The sequence below is a fragment of the Erigeron canadensis genome, chromosome 9 (genome assembly GCF_010389155.1).
Source record: "Erigeron canadensis isolate Cc75 chromosome 9, C_canadensis_v1, whole genome shotgun sequence".
Taxonomy (NCBI): domain Eukaryota; kingdom Viridiplantae; phylum Streptophyta; class Magnoliopsida; order Asterales; family Asteraceae; genus Erigeron; species Erigeron canadensis.
This window is the reverse complement of record NC_057769.1, coordinates 9364395-9375452: the sequence shown is the minus strand read 5'-3', so window position 1 is coordinate 9375452 and position 11058 is coordinate 9364395. Positions and strand designations below refer to the sequence as shown.

General features: G+C 33.3%; 1 protein-coding gene and 1 long non-coding RNA gene across 3 annotated transcripts; one reads left to right on the top strand and one right to left on the bottom strand.

The window, feature by feature from the left end:
• Nucleotides 1–7006: 7006 nt before the first annotated feature.
• Nucleotides 7007–7381, bottom strand: LOC122583154. Its single transcript, XM_043755583.1, has one exon. It carries the CDS (start codon nt 7379–7381, stop codon nt 7007–7009), a length of 375 nt encoding a protein of 124 aa, XP_043611518.1.
• Nucleotides 7382–8456: 1075 nt separating this feature from the next.
• LOC122583012 lies at nt 8457–10622 on the top strand. Of its 2 annotated transcripts, none has more exons than XR_006321297.1 (3): nt 8457–8695; nt 9887–9978; nt 10061–10622. It is a non-coding gene; the product is annotated as an uncharacterized LOC122583012 (long non-coding RNA). The 2 variants fall into 2 exon arrangements; XR_006321296.1 differs by lacking the exon at nt 8457–8695 and adding an exon at nt 8848–9806.
• Nucleotides 10623–11058: the final 436 nt, after the last annotated feature.

The following is an 11058-nucleotide window of genomic DNA, read 5'->3' as shown; positions in this document are numbered from 1 at the left end:
TTTTTGATTTCAATTTTTGCTATCTAATATTGGACAACTAATTATATACTAATAGAATGTCATGGATGTTGAGAGGAAAGTGTGTTGAAAAAATGATAAAGTTTGTAGTTTTTTTTTTTTTTTTAATAAAATTTTGAAGACTAGTATGACCTTATTGAAAATTGATCTCTTACCCACCATTTATATATGCATATGATATTTTTTTTGTTTAGGGTATCACATCACCTGCTTCAATATTTTCATCAATATTTGTCTCTGTATGTCTATACTTATACGTTTACACATTTTCTTAATAAAATAATCGCCATGCTCAGTTCTGGTTGTATTATTTAAATAGAAGACAGTCTATCAAAATAAAGTTTATTTGAAAGGTGTGAAGAATAAGTCAACCAAAGACTAGAGACACGCATTTAGAATTTGGCATGGCTAGCATAGCATTAGCAAGACTGCATGAGGATAAAAATGGTTTTTTCTTACAGTTTATATGGTTCTACCCTTTGGGACATTCTTATAGGCTAGTTAATCTTTGAAGATGTTAATTATTCTGCGGTTGCCCAGACTCGGTTAATACAATAGTTAAACTTGAGTGGTATTCATCGGTATATATTGAGTTAATTAGAATACAATTCCAAATGTGTCTTTCCTAAATCAAAATAAATAAATGAAAACTAAAAATTAGAGACAAATGTGATCATTATTTATTGTTGAATTGTCTGCATCTTATTTGGTTTAGAAGTAGTCGTCGTTCTTAATCATGTACAGAGAATTACATGTGGTATCATAACATTCACTACAAAAGAATTTCGTAGTTCTAATACATTTCTAAAGTTATATATAATTTGTTAAATGAAACAGTGTTATGCAATTCAAAAAAAAAAAAAAAAAAAAAAAAACAGTATTATGAGTATATGTACTTTGATCGAAGGATATGTCTAATAATTAAAAAGTACATATATAGGTGTGGATTTAGCAAGTCTATGAGATGCCTTAAACCTTCCTTCTGGGAGGGGATTAGGGTCAAACTTTCCCAAACTTAATAATTAACTTAAATTGAAGAAATAACTTGAGAGATCCCCTCCCTTTTTGAAACAAGGCAAAAGAAATGACCTTTCTTTTTCTTTAATAGCAAATCCAATATTCATTAACAACCTTTCTTTTTCTTTAATAGCAAATCCAATATTCATTAACAACTAGCAAGATGCTAAAAATTATCAAACAACATGATTGAGATTCAATTTATTGGGTTTACACTTTACAATCCAATCAAACCATGATGGACGACATTGTTGGCTTCTAATAGTGATCCATCTTAACGAAAAAACAACAATATATTAATGTCATCAAAAAGCTTTTCTGGTTTTGCTTTGAGGTTGTTGAATATGGCTTCGTTGCTGTTGTTTCCCTTTCATTAGCTCCTTCAAGATTGGATTGACGTATGGAACCGCTGATAGTGAACCGTTCGTTTACCTCATGTCTTACACGGAATGACCTCTCTCATCTAATCGATCGGTGAAGGATGTCTTTGAAGATCATTTGGTCTGGCTCGTTACCATTAGTTCCTCTCTCTATAGTCAAGCTAGTAAAACGAGATATCCTATTGAAATGAACGTTCAGAAAGATCGGGAAGTAGTAGTCGTAAATCTATCCACTCGTGTAGTTTTAGGCTGCAGATGTCTAATTTTCTTTAATATGAAATTCAACTCAGATCCTAGAGTTTAACCACTTGGGGAATACTACCCAAAGTGTTGTAAGAATCAGATACACATATATATATATAACAATTAATTATTTTTTTTTAAATAACATTTTTTATTTTATTTTTTCAGATCTTTTGTTTATTAATTTCAAATAGATGATGTATGTAAGTTTGTTGTTTAAAAAACTTACATTTGAAATTGAATATATATGGGGTGGGTTTTTGTTAAATTTGAACTCAATGGATGAATTTGTGAAGTAGCTATTGAATTTGTTAATATTTTAGTGTTATGTATATGAAAACGAAAACGAAAACGAAAACGAAAGAGAAGATGAACTAGTGGATGAATGAATTTGCAGTTGTTCTTGTTGATACTTTAGTGTTATGCATTTTCATTTTCAATCAAATGTCCATATAAGAAATTTTTAGTGACATGGCATAGTGATAGTGGCATTTAACGGAAGATTGATGTTAAAAACTAACGACATTACTTTTATTAGGAAATATTTGAAAATGTGATTTTTTTAATAGACGAAAACTAAATAGGTTCATCTTATTAAAAATTTTGAATAAAAAAGTTACTTCTTTTTAATGGATTTTCCCTTATAAATTAAATTACAACAATTAAAAAAAATATATCAACTACAACTACAACACTTACAAAAGAACACACTTCAATGTCTTCTAAAGGACTTAACTGCAAGATCCGTAAAAAGGTCCTAAAGTATATATTGGGTTAAAATAGTTTTTAAACATGGTTTCATAATTGCAATTGTGGGCTTATAAATTCTCTTTATTTCGTGAACAAAAAACTTAAGAATCAAACTTTGTGTTTGTTCTAGATGTATTTATATGTGCTTTAAAAATATATCAAAAATTGTGCAATCAATGCATGGTAAAAACTTCAGTGATACTACTTGTATCACCTTTTCGTAAACTTTAGTCAATGTTTATGATTTCAAAGCTAACGGAGGACGTGCTTAAAAGATAAACAACTAGAGCATCACATATCTGCTGAAAAGTCTTCAAATTGGACAAAAATATCAATTCGAACTATGAAAGTTTATACAAGTAGACAAAAACCGTTAGAGCTAAGTCAAACTTGGATAAACCTCAATTCTGGTGTTCTCATGTGCTATGGGATATCAAACAAAGAGTTAAAGTTAATTTGACCACTTTTTGAACTTGAGAATGTTTCAACTCTAAAGTTAATATAAAATAGAAATCTAAAGTTTTTTTTGGATAAAATACATTTTTTGAATTAGTTTTATTTTAATGCATATGAAATATTAAGAAAAATATTTTGCTATCAAACTAATTTATTTTACAAATAAACTAATGTATTTATTATAAGAATTACTTTAGAAAACTATTTTACTCTTTTATTCTTTCTTATATAGAGTGATAAACCTTCCAGCACAATTATTGTTTTATATCAATGCACAATCTTCATTTTCGTTATAGGTATGATTATGACGCGCCACAGGTCTAGATTATACATCAAGGTCCATGCTTGAAAGCTCTCACCCAATACTTTATAGGAGGGGAAAAAAAACTTTCTATTAATTTGCCTAAAAACATAACAATTAATATAAGTAAACTCTTTGTCTCTTCCAGTCTCGAACTTAAATTTCCCACGGACAAGCCTTCATTCTTATGTCATTGGGCTATCAGTCCAATGACGCACAATCTTCTTTTCACGTTATTTAAATCCGTCATGGTCTTCATTAATACTCTTAAATTATTTATTTGAGGTTGATTACAATTTATCCTTTCTAACTTTTATATATGTATATAAAAAATTTTTCACCAAAAAAAAAAAATGTTTCTATTTAATCATTCAAATTTATGGAGCCATGTGCCTTTAAGGTGGACATACAAAAGGCTTATGACACATTGGACCGGAGGTTCTTGCATAAAATTCTCATTGAATTTGGTTTTCACTGAAAAATGGTAAAATGGATTATGTCGTGTGTCACAACCACATTGTTTTTGATCAGTATAAATGGTGATTTGCATGGATATTTTAAAGGTAAAGGAGGGTTGAGACAGGGTGATCCTCTGTCTCCATATTTATTCACTCTTGTTATGGAGGTTTTTTCTTTAATTCTTAATAAGTTAGTCAGCAACTCCTCTTTTAAATTCCATAACCGATGTGAAAAGCAAAAAACTATAAGTCTCTGCTTCGTTGATGATTTATTTTTGTTTTCTCGTGGTGATGCTAATTCTGCTAAGGTCATTATGGAAGCTTTAAATGTGTTTAAGGATATTGCAGGGTTAGTTCCTAGCATTTCCAAGAGCACATGTTTCTTTTGTAATGTTGCTAATCATGTGAAGCAACAAATTATAGCCACCATGTCGTTTGAAGAAGGCGTGCTACATGTTAGATATTTGGGGGTGCCGTTAATATCTACTAGACTTGTCTATAAAGATTGTCGTGTCCTTGTTGAGACAATGGAAAAACGCATCACAGATTGGAAAACAAAGTCCTTATCGTTTGCGGGTAGACTACAACTGGTAAATTCGGTATTGTCCTCTCTTCATATCTATTGGTCCACTGTCTTTATACTGTCTGCTAGAAATATTAAAGAGCTGGAACAAAAAATGAGAGGATTTCATTGGTGCCAAGGACCCCTTTTGAAAGGTAAAGCTAAGGTTGCTTGGAGCTCGATCTGTATGCCTAGAATAGAAGGGGGGTTGGGCATTAGGAAACTCTCTGATGTTTACAAAAGTCTTATGACCACTCACATATGGAGCATAATGACTCGTAGAAAATCTTTATGGGTTGAGTGGGTTTATTCCTACAAGGTGAAAGGATGTAATTTCTGGGCAGTGACTCCTCATGCAGGCATGAGATGGGGTTGGCGCAAACTACTACAAATTAGAAGCAAGATAAGACCTCACATTTGGACCAAAGTCGGGGATGGGAGGAATACATCAGCTTGGTTTGACAATTGGAGCGATAAGTGCCCCTTATGGGAGCATGTTTCTCCAAGATAGGTTATGAGGTCAGGTTTCTCTCTATATACTACACTTCATGATATAGTTAATGAGGGTAGCTGGCAATGGCCCGTAGCATGGTACGATTTGTTCTCGGTGATATTAGATATCCCTGTCCCTACTTCTTACCTTTAATATGAATGAGAGTGATTTTTTGGTTTGGCATGACATAAATGGAAATGACAGCAACTTTTCCTCCAGTAGCGTATGGGATACTTTAAGAAAACGAGGGGAACTTATACCGTGGGTTAATATGGTGTGTTTTTCTCATGCTATTCCTCGTCATGCATTTCATATTTGACTCATTTTCAAAAGGAAACTCTAGACCCACTACAAAATGAAGGTGTGGGATGCTAGTAGTGCTACTAACTTGAATCTTCTCTGCTGCTCGTTATGCAAAAGGGGGCCTGATTCGCACGATCATCTTTTCTTCGAATGTTCATACTCCTTACAGGTTTGGTACTCAATAAGGCACTTAGCTAATATGCAACATATCTCAGAGTGTTGGGATGACATTACTGCTTGGCTAATACCGATATCTAAGAGCAAATTGGGTAGTAGTGTCACAGGTAGACTTTTGGTGGCTGCTCTTGCTTATTATATTTAGCAGGAACGCAACAACCGCATGTTTACCAACCGGGAATGAACTCCAGGCCAATTGAAAGAGGTCGTGGAAAGCACTGTTCGTCTTAAGTTAGCGAGCATGAAGTTTAAACAATCCCAGAAGACGGTTCGCTTACTAGAATTGTGGAAGCTACCAAAAGAACAAGATACAAGTAAGTAAAAGTTTTTGAGGTCGACTCAAGGGTTGATCAAGTTGTTGCTCTCTGTGGATGAAGCTTATAACTAGTTTATTTTTATGCACACATATAGTCTCTTTTACAAAACCAGGTGATAGCTTGTTAGATTGTTTGATCCTATGTTCACTCATATATGGCATGTCATGTATGAGAACAAATGTGGCACAGAGCCACATTACTGGTAAAATCTTTTTGATGTTGTTGAAATATAGTTCAACGGGGTAAATCTTTACCCAAAAAAATAAAGAGTGAACACACACACACATACATACATGTATGAGAAATGGAGATGTGAAACCTAAAGGGCTATCTAGGTTCGAAGCAACTAGTCCATTCTGCGAACTTGGCCCAAAACCCACTCCCTGAAATGTTCAAAAGCCAAGCCTTCTTCAAAACCCAAGACTAGACACCAAATAAAACAAAAACTTCGTGTTTTCAAGAATACTTTCGAGAATTTAAGATAAAAGTTGAAGTAGAGTAAAGATTAAATAGGCAGAAAAAGACCTCAATGATTTTAGTAACAACTCAAAGACATTCTAAACATTTAAAGTTTAAGAGCAAAACTCACAAGATCTAGATTATCCTGACATAAAGAAAAATGTTCAAATTATAAATTTGTGATATAAAGACATTCTAAACATTTAAATTCCCAACCCTTATATTATTTCCTAAGCTTTAACGTAATTAAATATCTTTCTATACAAAATTCTTTCCATTCTCTCAATATATCATTAATACGCACATTTTCATCTAAATACATAATATCATATTGCCAAACGTGTTAATTAGAGCAACAATGACAATACTGTATTCCGTTAAATACAAGATATGAATGAGGTGAGACATAAACAGTCATACATTACCCGAGCAAAGATTCATGAGAAACCCCCAACAACTAAACTCATTAATTAGATTTATTAGCACATACGACATGAGTAATGACAAGGTAATTTAACAACGAACCGAATAAGCAGATTAATTGGACATTTTTCAAATTCATTTTACTAGCTTCTTGCAATTGCAAAATTTCTAAACACTTTTTATTACAAGCAATACAATCTTACTTTTTGACCAAACATAAAACAAGAATTATAACAATGCAGAAAGAGTACTAAATGACATACATGTCGAGTATATTACTTATTTTAAGACGTAGATCTATGTATATCATCACTATATATGTAGTGGACTTAGCAAGTCAACTTTACTTGAGTCAATATCTAGATATAAATTCAAATGTACTATTTGTAAGAACAGAGCAAAACAAATCATTGTTGATTTATCCATAAAACTACATTTCATTTGTGAAATAAAATGTTGATTAAGTACGTTGCAAAATATAAACACTTATGTTAGGTCCTTCATCATGATAAAAAAAAGAAAAAAGGAAAGGAAAGAAACAAACAAATCAAGAAGATGATCAAAGGACCTTCCATGTGGGTTTTATATATATGATCAACATCTTGACTATAAATATAAAACATCTTACAAAATGAATTAAGAGCCACTCTTAACCAGTTATCCGGGGATTTATGTCTAGTGCCATCAGTTGGGCTTGTCTCATCACTAACGAATTATACAACTGAATAATCAATTTTTCGTCATATTTTGTAACCGATTTCATCTCAAATTGGCTGATCCGTCCATCAGATCCACTTATCGCTCCACCACTAATAACACGCGAATTTCCAATCTTCATCATCATATTAACATAAGCATCATGGACACTAGTTATCAACTTCTTGGGGCTAAGCTTAAATCTTAGCTTTATCTTCAGCTTTGATGGCATCCTTATTTTCCAAGACCACTTTTGTCGCCTTGATGGAACTTCTTCATCGGTCGTGGTAGTGAGACGGCGGTAGCCTCTCCTACGCCAATATCCCATTTTAGCTTTAGTGTTCTCTTTTGGAGTACTATACTGATGCAATGCAGTGCATTTGAAATAAAAGAATGGCATATAGATGGCATGGATGTTGAGAGGAAGGTAGGTTGAAAAAGATATGATTAAAAAAAAAAAGAAGCAGTATTTGTTTAATGCAATGCAATGCATTTGAAATAATAAATTGACTTTTTTGGGTGATGATAATCTCTCACCAACTAATTATGCCATTGATTTGTAGTATTTGTTTAACGTATCATATCACCTTATGATCTGCTAAATTGTCTGAATACAAAAAAACTGTAAGTTCTCTCTTACTAAGAGGTAGAAACAAATGCTTATATAATTTTTTTATAACAAATCATTAAGATAAATGTAGTAACTGAAGTTTTTATCGAGTAAAATGTTATTTTATCATTGCATTAAGACAAAAAAAATTTCGTTACATTTAATTTTTGATTTGTGAATATACAGAACTCAACCAGGTGAATTTAGGGGAAAACCCACACAAATTTATTATCACTCTAATAAATCAAACCTAAGACATGTGACTCAATAAGCCAGATTACTTGAAAAAGTGTAATACTAGTAATTAATTAAGATCAAAGGCTCAAAGCAGATAAAAGAGCAAGTAAAAGACTCCCCTATTAACTTGGTCCAGTTGGACTTCATTTAGCTTCTAGTCCCTGTAATGTACTTGTATCATTTGCTAGCTCCTTGCTAGTTCTTTATCTTAATAATATTGAATGTTAAAAAAAAAAGCAAGTAATTGATGCAACTTTAAAAAAAGTAAGCAATTATTTTGGTACAAATTATATTAAGGAGGACAATATTATTTGTGGATACAACATACGATTCAAAAAGTATCTTTGTTGTGATCAGTGGAGATTTTTGGATCATTTGAAGCGGTTTTCCAATTTTTTTGGCTAAGAATAATAACTAGAATTTTATCCCGTGCGTTAAGGCGGGGTTGATCCATAAGTCTTAGGTTGTTACATTACATGAGGCTTGAACTCGATCCATAACTTTCTATGCACCTCGATCAGTTTTGCCCATTGACTTACAAAAGTCAAACCTGCAGCATACCAAATGAAAAGCCATACACTTTTTGAGTCTTTGGCCAAAAACTTCTAAACCCCCTAAATCCATTACAACCATCATCCTTATATATCTAGATCGTCACAGAATTCTACCCATATTGACGCAACTTCTATCACATTTTATAAAACCTGGAAAATCCAATACATAATATAACATCTAGAACAGATGTTTTGTAAAGAGCCATAGATCATGAAAACTATTGTCAAGGAGCCTGTGACGGTAACTAATTAGCTAGCTATTACGAACAAATTAAGTTAGTGACATTGAAAAATCCTACGTACGTGATACTTGTTTTTGTATAATTGTTCTAATTTACATGTCACTTCATTGACTATGAATATTTATGTTGAATGTGTAGTAATATATGGTTTATGTCAGATGATTGATTGATACTAATACTATATATTAATACGATGATTGAATATATGTTGTGTTTAAGTTAGACGACTCCTTTTGCTATTAGACTGTTAGTTTTGATAGATCTATGTTTCGTCGAATAAAATTTTGGTGTGGTCGGTTTAATGTCGGGTCGGGTTTTCGAAAGGTTGGGAACGTTAAGGAGGAATAATGAAATCTGGTTAAAGGAGGGGGAATAAAATGAATATATGCTGGCTGTAATTATAAATAACCCGATGGATTCTCAAATTTATTTCTTTTTACGAAGAAAGAAAAACCAAATTAAACCCTAATTATAATGATTCCGGGAATAAATGGTGGGTCCGAACTGTTGTTTGACATTCATGGTCCCTGTGGACGCAAGGAGTCGTTGGTTTGTGGGTTGATTAGAAAAGGGGTTAATTTAAACGATTTGAAACCACATGTACTTTTGTTACTGCTTTGATTACAGGAGTGTTGTAGAGATGAATCTAGTGTGTTAGCTTGGACTTTCTAAACATCATATGATTCCAGGCAGCATTGTCGTCGCTTATAAAAACTTACCTTGGTCGTTGTCTTTTGCATAGGCTTAGATAAGTCAGTACCCTCTTTGATTATGGTAGAGAGTGAAACAGCTTTTCAGATGTCCAGAAAAATCCACCCGTTCCCTATTCTGCTTCCGAGCATGGATTGGTGACATGGCTAATGCTACATTGCTACTATTACCAATGCCATGGAGGTAGAACATGGGGATGAGTCAGGTGCTGCTGGAAAATAGGACGTTCGAGGCTCCATCTTTAGACTCATCTCAGTTGGCCGCTTACCATTCTTCTGTGAATGGCAATGATGGCAGCTACGGAAAACTTACTCCATATGCTGGTGTTAGTTAGAATGGAATTGGTTCATATGATAAACTTAATTCTGCATTGGTAAAACCAACTAAAAGACGGTTCTGGTATATATTTGTCACTCTATTTAATTGTATATTGATCTGTAGGAATATATTACCATTTATTGTTTCTTTTTGTATGGCAGCCGTTTCCGTGAGTCTGGAGCATAGCAAATACCAACAGTCAGATTTTAATGTCTCGACTATGATAATAGATGAGACCGAAAAAACACCTATGGTAGGCAAATTCCAAATTGAGATGGACCACCTGCTAGTGCTACTGTTTTTATGACATTAACTTTGTTTTGCTCTTTTAACAGAACATCTTGTAGATCTGAAATGCTTACGATACCTTTTTAGCCGAATTTTCTGTGTTACGGCTATTGGAAGAAATATGCTGATCCTGAAGCATGACTTAACAAAGTTGTTGAGGTCTATGAACATGCTGCGTATGGGGTGACCTGTTCTGTACATATGTGGTTGCATTACTGTGTTTTTGCCATAAACACCTAGGGGATCCCAACACATTGAAAAGGTAATAAATGCTTAATTTTTGGTCAACTATCATTGTTGTGGTCATCTGAAGGAGTGACAATGCATCTGTCATTATTTGTGTCTTTGTGATAGCATGTCGTCGTGATACAACATTTTCTCTACACCAATTGCTTATTGTACTGGGCAGAAATAAAATACTTGGAGAGCCAGGGCACTGTTTGGCAGTATTTTCTTTGGTTGTTTTTTGCATTTACATTTGATTTTTTTTAAGCCGAACAAAAAATTGATGTATTGGGTCTATTGGCAAACCTTTAATTGTGTTGACCTTTTGACTTTAAAGAGTTCCAGCTATTGAATACTATCCTCCACTTTAAGTGTTCTTCTTCTTTTGAAGAACAAACTGTCCTGCCAAGCATGTTCTTCTATTCTTATGAACCAGAATTTACAACTCTATTTACATTACAGAAAAGACATACATAAATCAGAAAATGCAAGTGGTACCACAGGCTGAGTTTTTCTGATGTGCAGATAAGGTGACTTTTATTATGAGTGGTCAAACTTTTTGGGTGGTTGGAATATGTTTTTAATGGCCTGCCCGAACACCATGCTTTCAACTTTTCCCTTTGGGGCTCTACTATAGTCCATTTAGAACTACACATGCTCGTTTAAGATGCATTGACTGGAGGCTCTGGAATCTGGAGCCAACCATTCTAAATGAAGGTAAAATAAATCTTCATTAGTTATGTAGTTCACAAAAAACGGACATATATATGTTTCTAAATGCTATAGGTGGCATGTAGCGTACGTGGTTGAGAAATTGGTC

Coding starts and splice junctions, on each gene's coding strand:
- LOC122583154 (XM_043755583.1), bottom strand. CDS start 7,381: ATGGGATATTGGCGTAGGAGAGGCTACCGCCGTCTCACTACCACGACC.